Source organism: Glandiceps talaboti, chromosome 23 (assembly GCF_964340395.1).
Source record: "Glandiceps talaboti chromosome 23, keGlaTala1.1, whole genome shotgun sequence".
Lineage (NCBI taxonomy): Eukaryota > Metazoa > Hemichordata > Enteropneusta > Spengelidae > Glandiceps > Glandiceps talaboti.
Window position 1 is genome coordinate 10479895 of NC_135571.1, and position 21406 is coordinate 10501300.

A 21406-nucleotide genomic window follows, 5' to 3' on the forward strand; every position below is an offset into this window, starting at 1 on the left:
ATCACAGTAATCTTGTACATTGCTGAGAGAGAGAGAGAGAGAGAGAGAGAGAGAGAGAGAGAGAGAGAGAGAGAGAGAGAGAGAGAGAGTGACACAGACAGACGGAGAAACGGAGACAGAGAAAGAGAGAAAGAGAGAGTCTGAGAGAGAGAAAGAGAGAGAGAGTCTGAGAGAAAGAGAGAGGGGGTCTGAGAGAGAGAATCTGAGAGAGAGAGAGAGAGAGAGAGAGAGAGAGAGAGAGAGAGAGAGAATGGGGAAAGGAGACATAGGAGGGGAGGAGAGCCTAAAATAGTGACATATTTCAAACTATATCCCATAAAAATATATCAAGTGAAGGAAAGGCACGATCAGACAGAAGACTACATGTAAGTTACACCAATTTCTGTCGTCACTTTCCCTTGAACATGCGCAGTGGGATTCAATTACAGAGTTCGCTCGAATGATAAATCGTGAACATTAATTTATGAAAATTATCTTGAACTTGAAACATTTCATCGTAATCACAGATGAACATTATACATGTTGCAACTAAAAACAATCGTTGCCTTTTTGTATGTAAACTTTATAGACGGGAAAAAATGTCTACTTTCGTACATTATCCGCACGAACTTGTAGTATTCTAACATGGGGTTGATTCCTCGTAAAGTACACAAAAAGTTAATAACATCCCCGTTATTCACAAGACATAATAATCTGTTCTTTTTGAAGAGGTTTCAGAGTGAATCATTGGCAATAGATCGACTATTCTCGGAAGTACTCGGGATTATCGTGTGCACTTCGGTCGAGTTATCGATGGGAAAATCGTTTTCAGCTCCGTCAGCAGGCTGACAATGATGAACAGTTCTCGGAAGAACTCGGGGAACATCGTATAACCCGAAGGTTGGAGGCTGTCGTATGTTTTAATTCCGATATCACGAGTCTTGTGATAAATTAAGAACATGATTATAGGCGTGGACTGTCGCACCCCCTGTCAGTTGACCGCGACATGGAACTTTAGAACATGGATGACAACATGAACGAACTTTGACCTCAGAATAACACACAACTCAAGTTAAAAGATTCCTCTGTGTAGACATCCTTAGAAATATTCCATATAAACTCCATATGAAATTTATCCAATGATATTTCCATGATATCAAAGTTAGTTTCCATGGATTTGGTGCTATGGCAGCATGTAAATCCATCCATTTGGAGATTGCCATGGTAACTACACATTCCTTGCATCAAGATTGACATCCAAACTGAAGTTTTTTGGATAGCTCAAGGTTACCCGCTATCTTTAGGTTTCCATGGTAACCACATACACGTAGTTCATATCACTTGGGTATGTTGTTGTTGTTGTTGTTGTCGATGCATAACTTCTTTCTTCAATTGTTCGTAGAAAATAAACATAAACACATTCCACGATCCAAGACGCATAAATGAAGGCATGAATCTATAATCGAAATAAAATGTACAAATATGAATATTATTATCTTGAAATATCATGTATTGATCCATCGATAAATTAATCAATCAATGAATTATGATTATTATAAATGGATAGGAAAAATTAGAAATCTACTACGTATTCAAAGGTGGGTGGGTGGGTGGGTAGGGTACGTAGGTAGGTAGGTAGGGTAGGTAGGTAGGTATGTGAGTGAGTGACTGAGTAAGTAAGTAAGTAAATAAGTAAACGTGTGAGTGAGTGAGTGAGTGAGTGAGTGAGTGAGTGAGTGAGTGAGTGAGTGAGTGAGAGAGTGATGAGTAAGTAAGTAAATAAGTAAGTAAGTAAACGTGTGAGTGAGTGAGTGGGTGGGTGAGTGAGTGAGTGAGTGAGTGAGTGAGTGAGTGAGTGAGTGAGTGAGTGAGTGAGTGAGTGATGAGTAAGTCATGATGGATATAGATAAAATGTACTGAGTTAAGCATCACTGGTACTCACCCTTTATAGAAAGCCTTTGCACCACCCTCTTTAAACATCTTGAGGGCGCAGTCAATAGCACCTCTGTACTGTCCTTTACTGGAGTTCATAAACCTTGTCTTGACTACGTCGACTGGGGAGGCGACACAGGTTGCAATGAAACCAGCACAGAAAGCAGAAACAAAGTGACATGGCAGACTATCAGATAAAAGTTTGAGGGAGAGGATCTTCTCTTTAGTCAAGTCATAGACAACCAATTCAGCTGAGTTGATAACAGCATTACGTGTCATGTTGGGAAGAGTGCCTACAAAAACAAACCAAGACATTATACATTGTTACTGGTTGATAATGTTGACATTGTGGTTCGGTATTTTTGTTTTAGTTGCTTGTTTTTGGTTTTAGGGCAAAGGTGTGATTTCATTTGGTACCAGGAACCAAAATTTAAGCATTCAATTTGATCCACTTAAAAACCGCAATACCAAATAATGTTAAGTCAAAACCCGTACAATTTCCTTCACATTTTAGTGTGAGTAGATCGTTTTAATTGTTGCCTAGCTAGCTCGTTGAGATATATAGTTGACTTTATATCAATATAATAACTTGTAATCACTGGCAGCGTGTATGTATATATTCCATAGATCACTAATTTACTAAGACCTGACGCCTCTTCTGTCCTTGGCATCATGATTTTCTGAACGAATTTCGTTTACTGGAATTCTGGAATAATTTAGACTATCCCTTACCTCGCCAAAGTCCCTTTACTCCCTCTGTTGTCGCAATCGTTTTGTAAGCATGAAAAGCTCCATGGTAACGGTTTGGTCCGCTATTATTGGTCTGGGCTTGTAGACGCACTTTTACTACATCCGTAGGCTGGGCAATAAGAATTGCCATAGCACCCGTTGTCATGCCAGCAAGAATGCGTGTAATGACACCACCACCAGGCAGACCTGTCATTCATAAAGATAACGATTATTTAGTTATTAATATTAATAATCTTATGGTTACTGTTGGTAGTGATTAGTATAGGTAAATTCATGTCACAGTCGTTCGTTTATAAAAGCTTACGTCATTTTAACTTGGAGAAATAAAAATGTTGACTTAACATGGAAAGTCGTACAAACAGTAATTCAAAATTGGTACATGGTGGACTGTAATGATGTCATCGGTCCGGGTAGTCGTTTGGGGAAAGGGCAATTAGACCGCGCCCTCAACTTCTGATCTGTCAGTCCAGGTACGTGGTTGAGGAGGCGAAAAAATCAAATTTTCAAAACACAGAGAATACAAAAGCTTCATTCTTTTTCGTATAACTCCACTATTTTGTATAGTGGTTTGAGTTACTTTCTATATAACTTGAGGCAGTACATGTATGATGATAACTGATTTCTATACTTACTATGAGCGATACCATTTTGGTAGTACTGTTTCACCGAATCATAGAGACCGATTCTAACTGATGCAAAACTCATCTGACGTTGTAAACCAGCATTAAGTCCATTGTAGAGAGCACGTGGTCCTTCTTGGCGTGCAATTGTAGAAATAGTACCAACCATCCCATTGTAACGAACTTCCGGTTTGATGGACTTCCTCACAAGAGACTTAGTAATAGCACTGATTCTTTTCTTGCCAACCTTTGACACTTCACCCTGGATCTGAAAAGATTAAAAGATAATATTAAACATTAGATTTAAGATATTTGATAAAATTCTCTGGTCTTGGACAACGATTAAATGAGCAACATTAGGATTCTCTTTTTCGCCATATGTCGTTGTTTTACCGAGTCGACCTAGTTTAAGTCCAAGAACTACTGCGCTGACTGCTTGCGAAATTGTCAACCTATGAGAGGAAACAAGTAACAAACAAACATTCTTACCTGTAAGCGTACTTTAGCAGTGTCCAATGGAAAAGTGATCATATCTGCCATGCAGGCAGCTGTACCAGCACAGACGAACTTTACACCAACAGTTGGTTGGATATTTTTGTTATAAACCATTTTGAACTGATAGGTTGACGAGTATATACACTGAAACACAAAATAAACAATAGAACGGTGACATAAATGCTGATACATGTATGTAGGAAAAAACTCAAAAACTGAAAAATTACAGAAGCATTGCATAGTGAACAAGAAAACAATCAATATCGTCAGAATTACATAATGTGTATTCGTACATACATACATACATACATACATACATTTATACACACAGGCACATACATACATACATACATACATACATACATACATACATACATACATACATACATACATACATACATACATACATACACACACATACATACATACATACATACATACATACATACATACATACATACATACATACATACACATACATACATACATACATACATACATACATACATACATACATACATACATACATACATACATACATACATACATACATACATACACACATGTACACACACATACATACATACATACATACACACACACACATACATACATACATACATACATACATACATACATACATACATACATACATACATACACACATACACACACACATACATACATACATACATACATACATACATACATACATACATACATACATACACACACACACACACAAACAAACACGTACACACAATATATATCATATATATATATATATATATATATATATATATATATATATATATATATAATACTATGCCATGTTACTTACATTTTAAAGTATCCTTTGAATTAAACCTGTTCCGATGCTAGAATTATTAACAGTCTAGTGATAATGTAATACCACAACTTTCTCTAAAATCGTCTTCACTGTAGTAATTACGATGATATTGTAATAAATTAAGTTGTTGTATGTTGTTGGAGAATATCGACTGCATCGATTGTAACGTGTGTAGAATTTGTGTATGGTTTATAGCCATTAAATTATCTAAAACAAGAACAGAAGAGAACATACATCATTTGAGTAAGTCGTGTGACAAGTTATACTGTAAGATATACGTCGTGTTGTCCAGCCCTGTCAGACTTGAATGCTGGTTGATAGCGTGGCAAGAATGTCTGTATCGTACAGACTAGTGACACGTATCCCTTGATAATCATAGGCCAAGAGTAGTACCGTCAATGAACATAATGAATAAAAGTCATGGAGAAAGCCTCGTAAGTAAAAATTCCCGTTAATGAAGAGTTCCCGGGGACTCGAGCTTGAGTTGCCGTCAATGCAGAGACGGACTAAAAGTTTCGTTCGAAAAGTTCACATGCATACGTAGATACAGGTTGATCAACGTACTTGAACTCAAAGTTGTTCGGTAAATCGAAGTACAGACAGTGGAGGGAAAACCTATCAAAGGGATGAAACAAATAAAAACAACTAGGCACGAACACAGGATATAACAAACGCTCGACTATTATGAAAAGACCTACGTGTACAGATTGAAACTTTAACGATAGAACACACTGACCAACTACAGTGTTACTAAATTTGCGACGACTTTAGAGCCTAGAGAAGTTTTTAATCTTCGATAGAGTGGGGGTAAATTTAAATAGCTTCCACACAATGATAATTAAGTCAAAGATGTATATGGTTGGTTATTGTGAATAGTAATCAAGCCCCATAACGTTTGATTTCACTTTGGGTCGATTCAGCACACGTTTGTCTACCGACTTTAAAATCATGGTGGTATCCGAATCGACGAGGAGCCGATTTGTGGGCATATGTGATAAAAGTGAAACATATTTCAGAACTTGAAATATCGTTTGAAGGTGTATTAATATTGGTTGCGCGTGAATTTGATGACCGAATGACTACGACTACGTGCATCATAATACGGAACTGTTACAACTGCGGAAAAGGGCAATATAAACAAAGTTAAATGGAAACACTCTCAGAAATAGAAATTAGTTTACCTTGCTGAATTGTTGGTGTATAGGTTGGTTTCAAAATGACAAGACTTCAGTATCTTCGTCCAACATACAAAGTAAAAGTTTGCAACATTGAGACGATTTGCATCCGAAGTAACGTTACAACATGTAGGTGCATTATTTTATGGCTGACAACAACCGCAAGCCCACGACAAGCCCCCAGAAACCACCAATCAAATGCATGCACCATGTTCGGGTCATTTATTTCGTCCAATCAAATGCCTCTGCGTGTGATATGAATGGCATTTTTAGGATACGTCAGGACCTGAGATGCCAATCATTCATGACGTTAAATCACGCCAGTTGCATTGGAAGAATGTTTAGCCATATACGTAGGTGGCTGAATGAAACCAGTCTGGATAATGTGTTTACGTGTATATAGCTTTGAAAGGTCATACATACATACATTCATGACTGGCTAACTCTGGATTCACTACACCAGCATCACGAGGTGTTTAATTTGTAAACACCGGCCGGTTCTTGCATCAACCGAATGGAATTTCTGCCGAAAGAAAGATTTGTATGCCTTGCATTTTTACAAAGATTAAAAAAAAAACATCGACGATGTATGTCGCTTACGTCATCAAATCAGGTGATTCATATTGTAAAGCGAAGAATCACCCTAATCGTGATGGTATTTTCGTCCTCGGCTCAGTGGCCTGAGTTGGAACACGGCGACCTTCAGAGTTCCAGCTGCAATATCCACTGAAACTGCATAAAACGATTTCAACTAGTTACTATAGTAACACGTATGAACAAAAGCGACTTCTAAGTAACATGTACAATTATATCAAATTGTTACTATATTAAATTTGTTTAGTGTAAATATTATTGGTAATCTGATCTGAAAAAAACAATACTTTATTTACAGTTAGTGTTAAATTTAAGCTTCATAATTAATTTTTGAACAGGATTCTTGTGTCCGAACTGATAATAGTGTTATTTTAGAAGAGGTAGGGGATAGTCGCTGTGGCTGTGGTAGCTTTTGTTGTTTATGTATTTGTTTGTTTATGTATCTGTCTGTTGGTGTTAAAGTTCATTTTTAGAGAGGGAAAGATTAACCAAATCATTGATATCCTTGTCATTTTAGAAAAAAATGATCCGAAAAACTGACTTTTGATTATTATGAACAACAATTAACAAACAAACAAACAGTTGAACACTTCCACGTGTTATACACATTGCTTTAAAACAACAAAAGTCATGAACTTTAACCAACTTAAGTCTATTTGATATAGGAAAACAAATTCTTAGAAATTCTAGTATTATAAGAGAAAAGTCAAGTGAGAGAGCGCTATCATGCTCCCTGTCTTGCTTCCAATTTCATTTTCTATTAATAACAAATTCATGTATGCAAATATATGCAAATATATATCTACTGGTGAACCTGAATTAACCTTGTAATCCAATTAACATAAATGTAACGTTATCATCTAAGAGTAGACACGGTTTGCACGTAGTACATCCCAGAATAAACCATCATGTGAGTGAAATACTTCTAAAGACCAAGGGTTAGATATTCATAATCTAAAATAAAACACTTCTAGATAATCTAAAATCACGCAATCAAAAAACACCAGGGAACGTTCTGTGTCGGCAGTGTCACCTTCAGTGGACAGTGACCCATTCTTGCACCGTCTCTGTCTGTTGCTATAGTAACGATTATTCAGCTTGTTGACAAAGCCCCAAGTCTTTATAAATACACAATGACATACCTACTCAAGTTACGTACATACTATTATTACGTTATAATGCATCTAAATAAAGCAATTGCCATGATACTTAAGTAGGTCTATCTGTGACGTCGGTAGATCATCACTGTAAACACGACAGACAGATACCGTCAACACGAAACATTCGTAACTGCCATACCGGTTTACTCTAGTCCGTCCGAAACAAGAAACACCACCACCGGCAAATGTAGAATAAATTGAACTTCACACGACCTTCGTTCTGAGGACACGACCTAGCATATAGACTTGTATATATTAATTAACGCATGCGTACATTCGCTCACGTTGCCGATTGCAAACTTAATTTATATCTGAATTATAGTGAGAAAGTTTCTCATGATATGACTCAGATTTGAGAAAAAGAAAAATGAAACAGTTTCATTTGATTAATATTCCAATTCTTGAGATTTGGAGCACGTCTGTCAATCATACTAGTGACTGGGGGTAACTCATTGAAAGACGTGGCCATCGGATTAGGCTACACTTCATGGGGAAGCTACTGTGGATTTAATAGTTGGCACCTCGATCACTCACAAAATGTATGGCTATTAAAAATAAACGAACGAACTCTCCTTACCTTGTTTAAAGAGGAAAAATGAAATAATAGAATGGTGAGGATAAATCCTACCTTCTTACCCTTCCGTACCCGTCCATCTTACTGTCTGTCTGTGTATGTATGTATGTATGTATGTATGTATGTATGTATGTATGTATGTATGTATGTATGTATGTATGTATGTATGTATGTATGTAATGTATGTATGTATGTAATGTATGTATGTATGTATGTATGGTATGTATGGTATGTATGTATGTATACTTGAAAAGCCAGGGGAACTTCAAATTTGTTTGTGAACGTGAACTTTTAGGTAAAGAGGTCATGCAACTGTTCTTATCAAATGATGGAATGTAATACAAGTCTCTTTACTTCCAACATACTGTGCCAAGTGTTATTAATCCATTTCACTTGTTGACCAATGTTTCGATGTCGGCAGGTGTATGTCATGTATGTACTTCATGGTGAACTTACTCCCATGACCAGCCTCCTCGTACACACAACATATGACCACAAAGCATTCTCAGTTATGCATACCTTTTGTAACAACCTTTGCACCATTCACAAGCCAGGTTCAACAAAAAATGTGGAATATATATACTCTAGTCGTTCTACGTCACGACAACGCGTGTCTACGTCACTGGTTTTGCTGTGTTCGATATATAGTCAAAACTTCAAAATTGCCATTATTTTCCCCATTTTTTTTATATTACTGGCGCCGGTATAATTATATTATTCTCAAATATTTTTCTTCATTCAGCTGGAAAATACTCGTGACCTAAGGGTTGTCACTAATCGTCTATCGACTCGTAGTGACAAAGACCCCTTAGGTCACTCGTATTTTCCTTGTCTGAACGAAGAAAAATATTGGGGAATAACATCGAAGCATTCTCAGTCATGGAACTTGCAATCCAGACTGAGCATGCTCAGACGCAAAGGACTATGGGGTTATCTGTAGTTATAATCGTAATAATATCTAATCTGGAGCTACTGATAAAATAAACTTCCTACAATGGTCAGGGTAACCATGACTAGATTATTTGTGGTTACAAGCAATGTAACACAGTTGTTTACAATACTAATGGCTAAGTATTTATTATCACATTTCCCATGATGCAACATTCAACATGGCGGGTTTGCAAGTTTATTATCACAAAACGCAATTATCCATCCATCTATCAACAGTTACACAAGATACAACAAGCCAACTTTTTATTTCAATACAAATATTGATTTTTATTATCACACAAGATAGATTTTATTTCTAAATATAATCTTCGTCGATTGTAAATGACTATGAATTCGTAAATAGGAAAAATACAAAACTGGTGAAAAGAGTCTTAACTCCGTCACCCCTACACATTTTTTGTTCATTTCAAATATAAAAAAAAATTCAAAGAAGGCAGTCTTTTTGAAAGGAGATATCCTACAAACAAGTCATTGAGAATGACATAGTTCCCGCTATGATTGGGTTTTAAGGAACTGGCAGTTTATAATATGCCCTAGAGCAATGAGCTGAGAGATATGAGATAATACACTTTTCCCACCGAGATTGCTCTGGCAGATACGTTTCTGTACATTTACATTTACACTGTCTCCGAGTGAGTGCAATTATTATCATCAAGATCAATTTGAAGGTACTACCCCAAGTTTACTTTTTGACCTTTGACCGTTTAAAGGTCACGTCCAATATACTAACAAGTAATTTGAAACTGCTTCACACAGCACAGCAATATCTGCATTCGATACACAATTAACATTCTTTAGCCTCATCTAGAAATATGCATCTAAGTTATGATGCAAAAAAGGCTTCCTAAATGCTCCTGAACAAAACAGTTGTGGTGCAATGAAAATTTTTTGCTCAAGTGAACAAGTTTAATGTCAGTTCTAAAACTCCTAAATATAAAAGACACACCATAAGAACGTTTACAAAGAGTGCACACTCTGGTGTGATAAATGAAGTGTTCTAACCTCTTCAGTACCTGTGTTTTACCGCCAAAAATATGACCACAAATTGTCGTCTTTCCATAAACTTTTGCAACATTCTGACTTTTTTTTGGATCGGACTAAAAGCAACTCAGTCAGTAATTATGAATTCATAACAATTTTTCGTTTAAATATGGCGACATTTACAAAGATTGCCATATAAATGCCCCCCCCCCCCCGGCTTCATAGTCGTCTCAAATTTCTGGTAGTGAAGGGTTAAACATCAAAATGACGTCAGTGCAAAACATGCTGGTGGCAACCCAGCTCTTAAAATGTCTGGATTTTCGTACAATTTTTTGTAATTTTTTTTTTTTTACATATTTTCTTTTATCAATGATTCACACCACATTGTCAGTGTTTCATAATTTCGATACCATGTTCAAACTAAAACGTACTTTCAACCGTTAAGGTATTGCTCCTGTGCTATTTCATATTCTATAAAAAAAACTACTTATTTACAGAAAATATGTTAATAAGACATATAAGGACCGGAAGTACAAAACGTAAAAGACAACTAAAAGCAAAAAAAAAAGGAAATTTGAAAAGAGGCTAGCTAAGGTATAAAACAAATGTAACCTGCTGCCATATTTAGTAATACCATATTTTTACAATCTACATCTATAATTGTACAAAGGACATACAATTTGACAGAAATATCTTGCCTAAATTGAAGATAGAGCCTATCATACATACAAACAAACAAACAAATACACACACACACACACACACACGCGCGCGCGCGCGCGCGCGCGCGCAGAGAGCTCGGAGAGAGACCGTGCAAAGAGACAAACAAAATCTATATATTCGCACACAAGTTCAGCGCATGCGCAAATAGGGAAATCACCCAAAGGTTTACAATAATCTAAGTGCCTATGTCATTTTCTCTTCGTTACTAATAGCATTCAATAAAAGCTGACGAACTGAAGAAGAAAATGACTTAGGAACTTTGCAGATTTTTTGTCTTCTAACATATATTTATAGTTTTATGAAAATCTTCGGAAATACAAACTGAGTCGAAGATGACTTCTCAGCTACACATTTACGTGAACATCTTTTTCAAAAATTCATGGATTTCTGAAGTAGGAATCGTAAAAAATGAGTTTTAGGAATAGATATTTTCGTCTGTATATATTTCGAAATGTGACAAAATATTCACCTCATAATTTTAGCTAGTTCTTTTGGGTTATGTTTTTTTTCTTAACAACTTTTTTTTTTTTATCAAACTCTTACTAAGGGTTAAAGTTGAGTTAGAAAACACAAAACTTTTCCTACCAACTGTAAGATAAAACATCCCAGTGAAATCCCTTTACTTAAAAAATCTTTTAACTTGTGTGTTAATTTTTTATTCTTCGAAAGTGACCAAATTGCCGAAAGATTAATAAATGGCAAATCTTCTTCGAGTCCGCGTAAAAGTGTGTTGACTTGCGGGACGAACTTTCAAACTCAGTATGTCGGATATGAGCACTTATATGCGATGTCCGTAAAATGTTGTTTTTTTCGCGTCAAGGGCGACCATAGGCCCAAAAATTCTAAATCGCGTGTTCAAGTTCGTGTGTCTTGGACTAAGTATGCAACTGTGCGACGAGAAGAGCTTGTTGTGGAGAAGCACGCCGATGAAGCTGTAGTCGTGGCTTGGTTTCCATGGTAACTACATCACTTGGCATCACTTGGACACTTTACATCACTTGGGCATGTTGCTGCTGTCTCAACATAACTTGTTTCTTCAATTGCTCGTAGAAGATGAACATGAAGACATTCCAGGAACCAAGACGCATAAATGAAGGCATGAATCTGAAAACGGCAGAATGAATAAAAAAAATTACAAAATGTACACGTAATGTAACAAGCTATTAAGTTTGTTGGGTAGTTTTGTCATTAGATATACAGTTCCCTGTTCAATACTTGGCCAGTCACCAGTTTGCCGGTCAACTCCGAAAAGTAGAAAAGTTGTTCTGTTGTGTTGTGTTCTGTTGTGTTTTGTTATGTTATGTTATGTATTGTTATCGCCATGTCATTTGACAAGCTGCTCTTCATGGATCTCAATTCGAAATAAGTATATAGCGATAAAATAATGAACAACTTTCCTACGATTGTGAGGAGACATACCAATTAGTATTGCCAAAACACTGGATAAAACACTATGAACAATTTTCATGTAAAATTTAGTCATTTTGTTTCGCTGTTATTTGAACTTTGATAGGTTAAGTGATACTAGATCGATTTCTCTTAACTTCTAATTTGAAATTTGTAACTTTTTTGATAATCTGTTGGTCTCAGCATGATCAGATTAAATGTGAGAAGATAAAACAAAACCTACCCTTTATAGAAAGCCTTTGCACCACCTTCCTTAAACATCTTGAGAGCGCAGTCAATAGCACCTCTGTACTGTCCTTTACTGGAGTTCATAAACCTTGTCTTGACTACGTCGACTGGGGAGGCGACACAGGTTGCAATGAAACCAGCACAGAAAGCAGAAACAAAGTGACATGGCAGACTATCAGATAAAAGTTTGAGGGAGAGGATCTTCTCTTTAGTCAAGTCATAGACAACCAATTCAGCTGAGTTGATGACAGCATTACGTGTCATGTTGGGGAGAGTTCCTATAAAACAAACCAAGAAATATTATTCGTACATGATTGTAGTTATGTTTCATAATTAAAAAAAAACACTGTACACATATTCACGCACCCCTCAGTCTGTCTGCCTGACTGTCCCCGTCCCTCTTTGTCTCTACGTCTCCGACTGTCTGTCTGTCTGTCTGTCTGTCTGTCTGTCTGTCTGTCTGTCTGTCTATCTGTCTGTCTGTCTGTCTGTCTGTCTGTCTGTGTCTATTTGTCTGTCTTCAAATTTCAATTATTTTTCCATTATCTTACCTTTCCAGAGTCCTCTTGCGCCCTCTTTCTTTGCAATTGTTCTGTAAGCATCAAATGCACCACTATAACGCTTTGGTCCGCTGTGACTGGTCTGAGCTTGTAGACGCACTTTCACTACATCCGTTGGCTGGGCAAGCAAGATTGCCGCTGCTCCCGTTGTCATGCCAGCAAGAATACGAGTGATGACGCCACCACCAGGCAGACCTGTTAGCAATTTAAAAAAGATACATTTTGTTAGATATATATTAGGAATTGGCTGTTTTCAACAAAATCAGCTGTCACGGTGACAGTCAAAATCATCAAATTACTTTATGGGGTGAAATGAGAAGACGCCCTCAACACAAGAAAGAAGTCAAAACTTTGGAAAAAGTTATCAATGTGAGAATGGTTGCCTTTGTTTTCAGAAAAGTGAATAGGAGATGCGTCAATATGAAATATGATGTACATAACTTTTAAGTCACTACAAAATACTTACTATGAGCGACGCCGTTTTGGTAGTACTGTTTAACTGAGTCATAGAGACCGATTCTAACTGATGCAAAGCTCATCTGACGTTGTAATCCAGCATTCAGTCCATTGTAGAGTCCACGAGCGCCCTCTTGACGAATAATAGTGGAAATCGTGCCAACCATACCATTGTAACGAACTTCCGGTTTGATGGCCTTCTTTACGATGGTTTTGGTTATAGCACTGGTTGTGGGCTTGGTGACCTTTGACCCCTCACCCTGGAGCTACAGAAGCAAGATAAGAAAAGCATGCAGCGTAAAAAGCCATTGAGGAAAGGCTTAGTTGATAAATTATGCTTGTACATAAACCAAGCATCTCCAATTGTTATTTGGTTCCATCATTCTTCCATATTTCATTGAATTACGTCATATTGTCACGTGGTGGTCATGTGACATGTAAATTTTTTTTACATGTTATGTCGTTTACCTACGGGAAAAAGCAGAGTCAAAGGGAAAAGTCATGAGTGACTGTCTTTAATGAAATTGTCATTGTAATTTCTTACCTTGGTTCATGGTTTTTTTAATTATAATTAACTGGTCATTTTTTCCCAGTTTAGGAACTCAAAAGACAGATTGAAAGATCAAATCACTTTTGCTAGAGGATAATCTTGGTTTTCCATTTTCAAACACAAGCAAAAGATATGATGTTTTGAGCAGGTGAATTGTCATCATCGCCCCCCCCCCCCACTCACATTCTCTATGCTAGCGTCCATGCACAGTACTACATGTGATCTGCTATGTTGACGAAAGATTAGGGAACTCACCTGTAGTCGTACTTTGGCAGTGTCCAATGGAAAAGTAATCATATCCGCCATACAGGCAGCTGTTCCAGCGCTGATAAATTTCACACCAACAGTTGGCTGCATGTTCTTGTTATAAACCATTTTGATTCGTTTTAATGTCGAATTCAACAAATTTATCAACTGAAAGAGAAAGAAAGCTACGTGTAAGTTCAGTATTCGAGGACTCTGGCATCGGAAATATAAATGGACAAATGATCCGCGTACATGTTTATATCACGCACGTGTATCACGCACTTCCGCATACACACGCGCGCGCGCACTCACGCGTACACACGCACATACACACACACACACACACACACACACACACACACATTCTTACACGAGTGATATTTTCAGACGGTAACATTGAAGACACAAGATAATATACTCACTTTTTTGAAAACCTAGAATTTTCTTTGAAGTAAAATGGCTCCGATGCTAGAATTATTAACAGTCTAGTGATAACGTAATACCGCAACTTTCTCTAAAATCGTCTTCACTGTAGTAATTACGATGATATTGTAATAAATTAAGTTGTTGTATGTTATTGGAGAATATCGACTGCATCGATTGTAACGTGTGTAGAATTTGTGTATGGTTTATAGCCATTAAATTATCTAAAACAAGAACAGAAGAGAACATACGTTAAGTAAATTACCCCCTCAATGTTAGACAATGAAAATAGTTAACGTTCGTCACTAACGTCATCCATCATCGCGAATGGTAAAGTACCCCCTCATCGTTCAATTTTCTCGTTGTCTTGACAACACAAAGTAAATTCTCGCAAATACAAAATAAACTGATGGAAACTGCCTCAAACGTTCGGAATGTTCGCATGTAACGTAATGTGTTAACACATTAAGAAGTTGTTCAAATAATGAATAGAAATACAAACAAAAGTTACTATTAAAAGCTACGAATGTTTACGAACTTGCAATGTAGCCAAGGAAACAATATCAAAGATAAAATCAGAATGGAAAAGAGTTTTAAGTGGTGAAGTGTTAAAATAAAATAAAATACAATGACGAAATATTAGTGGTAATGAAAATATGATATAGTTAATACCACGACTAATAACGCAAGGGAACATGACAGTAAAAATATCCATGACAATTCGCATGTATTATAATCGCTGATACGGTATGGCGAGCTTGTCGGGTCAGAATCCGAATCGCCATCGTAGGCGGAGTATTTTCAAGAATGCCTCGTGATAGTAGCGGATACAAACTCCGGTACATTGAACAAAAGCGGCAAATAGTAATAACGGCTGACTGAATATAGGCAGAATAGATGACTCATGGTCCGGAAATCAACCAGTTAAAAAATAGACCAGAGAACTGATGATGATTAGCTATTTATAGATTAATGTATTCATATAAAATATTCACAATTAATTACTAATGTAACAGATTGGTATTACGAAATACAAGGCCATGACAAGGTCATACGGTGATAGAATCGAGAAATAGAGAAAGAGCGGGAGAAAAAAAGAGATGGGGGAGGCACGAGGGGAGGAAAAATTTGACCTTTTGAAAAAGAAAGAACGAAATAAATTTAAATAGCAGAGTTCGATATTAGCACCACTTGACATGGTTTCAAGGAATACATATTCAATAAATTAACATCCGGGACGTTTCGTTATAAATTAACTTTCATCAGTTAATATCCTGTTACTTGTTAACCCATAGACAGTTGCCATGGTGACAATTAAGGCGATTTTACGTATAAACTCTGGTTAGATCTGGCAACGATTCTTAGGTTTTACTTTTCAGTTCACTTAGAGTTGTTGACTGCAGTAAGATGTTAAACCGTGTTTGTGCACGTAGTCTGCTTTCAGCTGCAGCGATTTCTCTGAGTAACGTCATCGACAATGCCCGAACAGTTCCGAACAATGGGAGGTCAATGTGTTATCGTACGACTCTGACGTCATTGCTTATCAGCCAATCAACGACCACAAATGTCACCACACCTCTTGACACTCCCCCACAGGAAAATTCCACAGCCGATACATAATCTGCCATTAGTAGCTTTTTTGAAAAATATCTGGGGCCTGAATTTGCAATGGTTGCGATTTTCACAAATATTAATTTGTCGAACTTTTCTCGCACGCGTAGCACTATTAAGGCTGGAGTCATTTTGATAATGAAATCAGTTTTTTGTAACGAGGCACTCCCACAGGCTTCAGTGCCCGGTAAGTGGTGTGTACCGCGAGTCAGTGCAAACGCCGGTGTTCAATGCCCATACATATACATTGTCTACTGTCACCGTCGCGTGAGCGGTCTCGCTCTTGGTATATAATGGATGAGTTTTCTATGCGCTCTGCGTACGTACGAGTCAGCTGATTCATGGAATGATTTACTATAGGAAGCAAACAACGCAATGAGGTCATTGCACTCAGATTCAAGTTCAGGTTTTTGAAAAAGCATTTCAAATCACTTGAAGTCGTCTATTTACGAAATGTAAATTGAGATAATTGTCAAAAAAAATCGCAAATGTGCGAAAATTGACGACAGATTTTACATGATCTACTATGACTACCTCTACGGTTTCAACATCGCATGACTGCATAGACCGAAGCCAGGTTGCATCATAACCTGCCTAGATTGCAAAATTACAACAATGGAAGGAAGTGAAAAATTTCATCATGCCAAACAAAATCAAGAATATGCCGTTCAAAGTTACATAAAATTATAAATTCAAGATAGTATTAATTCATACCACAGATTTCTACGACTGTCTATAACTTTTTTGATAGTCGTAAAATACTGAAGACTCGACACCTACGCACCAGTCGGTAAAAAATACGATTTTTCCCCCGAGCTTAGAACGACGTTGAAATGTACGATTGGTCACATAAATCCACCGAGAACAAATTCTTTGATTCGACGTCCCAATAATATTAGTGTAGGGTTAATATCGGTAGAATATGAACATTAACATGAATCGTTATTCAGAAGAAAAAAATCAGATTTTTTCCGTTACCTTAATTGGTGTTGATTGGTTGGTATGAAAATTACAGAGCTTCAGTCTTTTCGTCCCGCATCCGAAGTGAATTGCGTCATCTATAAATTCTGGTTTTATACCTGACAGCGTGGGCCACGTAGACAAGCCCCCGACACACCCCCGGATTCAACCAATCACATACGAGATTCATATTTAATTAGGTGGGCTTGACCAATCAAATGCCAGTGTGATCACATGTCAACCCTCCCATATCATGTGTCACCCACACGCCACTGATACCGACTATTTGCGAAGAACGCCGAGTAATCTGTCCACTCGTCGTGATAACATGTTTACTTGAAATACGTTCTAAAGGTCACACATTCATCACTGATTATACTAAATAGCACTTAGTTCACCATATCGGCGTCACAGCACTGCGGCACACACCATTCTAGTAGCGTCCAGATTAAATATTCATGTTGAACTGTAAAAGTGCTTGTACTGAAAAAGACCGCACTTCCTTCACAAGTGGAATATATGAAATGATTGCGTTGGTAGTTGTTAATACAAAAATTCAAAGGCTGACTTTTTTTACTGCATTGTTCTGTCGTCAATTGCTGCAGTGCGCCGGACAATTAATGAAAAAAATGGGAGTCTCCTAATAAAGATAGTGGAGGTGTTGCGAAATTGTTAAACACAGATTTCTCTTTTCCCTTTGTTTTACTACACACCTTAGGTGACGTGTAACTTAATCACGCAAAAACAAATATACCTTTGTGACCATCATATGTTCGAATTCAGAATGGTGCGCTTGGTGACGCAAACTTTGTGAATTTTCGTAAGGCCGTAACACATCATTATAGAGACCATCTATTCAGATTTCTTTCAAGTTCTCTCAATAAGTTTACAAGTCGGAAAGTTAGACTATTAACAATCACAAAACTTAGAAATTAGAATCATACGCACCCGAAAAACAACAATAATTGTGTACACTTGGGACGATCGAACAAAGTGAAAGAAATTCCGCGGACTAGTTGGAAAAATCAAACTTTACGTTGTATGGTGTTAACTTAGTTCTAGCTAAATCGGTCGGTGTACTGATTTTCGCTGTAAAGTTAGTTTTATTGTCAATGTCATGTCCCTGGCTGTGACCTTCAGTATTGAATTTCTACCATGGCTGGTAGGATACATTAGTCAAACAGCTGGTGAAAGTCTGTGGGTACAGCTATGAGTTTCCAATGACCCATCCCCATATTGTATTCCATGGGCGTTCTCTGGTGACGGCTTGATTGCCTAAAATGGTGACAATGCTACCCACTGCTTTGCGTTTTATCATTGTTTAATAAAAATGGGTCGTTTTTCTACCTACGCATAAAGAAGTATTTTTACACGCGACATGATTCCTTCACCGCTTTATTATAACGCTAAATAACTTTTGCTAAGACGGAAGTGTTGTGACGTTCGTGCAGAGCGACGTTTGGACAAAGTGAACACATATTACCCGGACCGCTGTCCGCCCGTCGTTGTAGACACAAAAACAACAACAAATACAAAACCTTGCAACCAATAACACTAAACAAAACAGACACAACAACTTATTGCTCTACTTTTTATTGTTCTAGAGACGATGACATTGACAAAGACCTCTGCGTATACAATACGAGGAACCGTACACATCTATGCGCATGCGTATATAAATGTTTTCACCGTACCTGGGTGGATTACTATTTGTTCAGCCAGCGCCCACACTCTAATGTAATTAATTACAAACTATTACATTGTATTTAAATTATCCCCATGGAAACAGCTATGTCATGACCTTGCTACCATGGTGACTCATACAATAACCGTTCTTGAATAAATTAAACCGACCCGGTTCCCTTCAGGGTATTTTTTTTCCATTGTCCTGTTTTATTATCTTGTTTGTTAATTCTTGTGAACACAATTTCATCCATTTTTTGGCAACAAGGTAATCTGATCTTTATCATATGATTTACTGATAATTAGTATGATTGACTGGGGTAAATAAAGCCAGGAGCCGTCCATAAAATACACAAAAATGCAATAGACGGTGAACTGTCTGAATATTCGTAAATACCAAATGACGCGAATGATTTGTAGGACCTCTATAAAGAAAATCAGATCGGTACCTGACTCAGGTTTAGTTTGACGATGTAAGCCTGAGAAACTAGTAAACCTTTCATGGCCGATAACGATGTTACGAAAAAACAACACGAGATGTTCGAAAACAAACTCGGCAAAGCAATCCTAGTCTAGTTCCAAACTGGTACAGTATCACGTATTAAAAACTTCATTACAAGTAATGCAATTTTTGATACGAAATACTGTACCTGTTTAGAACTAGACTAGAGCAATCCCGAAGCGAAAGAAATACCATCGAGTCCCGGATGTGCCGGGACGATGGACGAGGTCTGGCCACAGACAATTTCCAATGAGGCGACAAAACTGCATGAATAATTATAGTTATCGGTTTCTGCTTTCTCTTTCAAGTCTCTTTACAGAACTCAATGATACTTCTATAATCTAGAATAAAGTTCACGTTGTCTGGGGGGGGGGAGGAACTTGATTGTATAAAAAAAACGTATTTATATTATAAAATGGCGTCCAAAATTTGGTCTTTTCTATCAATATCACACAATCTCAGACCGCTGTTATGGTCTGAACGAATATGGTATATCCTGTATCACTGTTCCGACTTACTTTTTGTGTATATAAGCACATATAGTCTCTTATCTTGGAAATAAGATTCCAATTTTTTTCCATCGATCAACTTTACACCTGTATGTTTACAAACACCGTACACTGTTGTGTTGGAGTTTTTGTCGGATTACGTAAAAAGACAAGTCTTAGAACACGGTGCCATTTTATGACCGAACTTATGGATAAGCAAAATCCTATAATATGACGTATGATAACAAAAAAACACACACAATTCTTAGTAAAATTAGTTTATATCGTAATAATCGAAAAATTGACTCCCAAATCACAATGTTCACAGAAAAACACACTGTGGCGGGAACTCAGTTGGTATCTTTCTGTATACGAATCCAGTAATAGTTCGTAGTGAGTTCTTAATGAAAATTATTCGAACTTTTTTTAAAGATGTCTTAAAAGACGGTGAATAAGGGAAAACGGTAGTATGTGATGAGAAACACTGATTTCAAAACTAAACGGCGAAGTTATAACATTTGTAAGTGAATTTGACTGCCAAGACTTGAGTTCACTTAATTTGACTATACGCCATACTGGGACACGGTTCGACGTCATTACATCAAACTCACCCCTTGATGATGATATCCCATAATAGTATCCATTGGGCTTATTTATTCTTGTTTTTTGCAACGCACGAAATCCAAGGCACTGCGTCAGCCACGGTGACCAGCCACTGACCCCGGCGGTAACCATCATTTATATCCCATAATTATAATCATGGGGCTGATTTATTTTTGTGTTCTGCAAAGTTGGCAATCAATTCATGAAATCCAGGGTTCTGCTTGACACCGTCAATTATATCCATAATATATGCGTAAAGGGGAGGAGCTATAAGCGACTGATGTTTTATTACCATTTAGATCTTTATCTCGAGTCACGTGATTTAAATTTTTTATCCTGATTCTTCTAGTTCGTTTTGAAACAATCGTTAAAATTATCGACAAGATCGATCTACTATAAAATAAAGACACATAAATACTTTGACAACAATGTTACCTTTCCCAGTCTGCTGTTATAAAATTCCTCTACTGACCATGCAAAAGGTCCGATTAGAAGCTGAAGTAAACTTCATTTTCTAAAAATATCCCAAAGTTCTCTAGAACCTTTCTTTTCTTGATAGTTTTTTTTTCTATTTCTCACTAAAAAATGAGTATCAACAAAGGTTAATGAAACGAAGTTGGCATTTTCCTAGTCGTACAGTGAATGAAACGGTTCGAACTCGGGCGTTAACGCGAGTTAAAAAAACTCCCTCAGTGTTGCGTCGGAAATTTTCAATCACACCGACATTATTATATCCTTGAAAATTCCCACGATTCTTTCATTTTCAGGCTCTGAGTAGATTTCAAAATCACGCCATGTACGTCACTGGTATATTTAAGTTTTAGATCTCATAAACTGCCAAGTGGTTAGATAAGCTTTTTGAAATAACATAATGTAATGAAGCATCGAGTCCAAACGTAACAATT

At 37.1% G+C, this 21406-nt stretch overlaps 2 protein-coding genes across 2 annotated transcripts; both read right to left on the reverse strand.

Annotated features, from left to right (window-relative positions):
• Window positions 1–243: 243 nt before the first annotated feature.
• Window positions 244–5935, reverse strand: LOC144452641 (dicarboxylate carrier UCP2-like). Its single transcript, XM_078143772.1, has 7 exons — window positions 5808–5935; window positions 4618–4833; window positions 3771–3920; window positions 3294–3549; window positions 2644–2847; window positions 1922–2204; window positions 244–1435 (listed from the first exon to the last, which is right to left on the reverse strand). The coding sequence occupies exons 3-7, from the start codon at window positions 3888–3890 to the stop codon at window positions 1312–1314; spliced, it is 987 nt and encodes a 328-aa protein (XP_077999898.1). The 5' UTR covers window positions 3891–3920; window positions 4618–4833; window positions 5808–5935; the 3' UTR covers window positions 244–1311.
• A 3385-nt stretch (window positions 5936–9320) lies between these two features.
• On the reverse strand, window positions 9321–17322 carry LOC144452665 (dicarboxylate carrier UCP2-like). The gene is made up of 7 exons (XM_078143809.1): window positions 17244–17322; window positions 14654–14878; window positions 14241–14399; window positions 13446–13701; window positions 12971–13174; window positions 12415–12697; window positions 9321–11888 (listed from the first exon to the last, which is right to left on the reverse strand). Exons 3-7 carry the CDS (start codon window positions 14358–14360, stop codon window positions 11774–11776), a joined length of 978 nt encoding a protein of 325 aa, XP_077999935.1. The 5' UTR covers window positions 14361–14399; window positions 14654–14878; window positions 17244–17322; the 3' UTR covers window positions 9321–11773.
• Between the last annotated feature and the right edge of the window lie 4084 nt (window positions 17323–21406).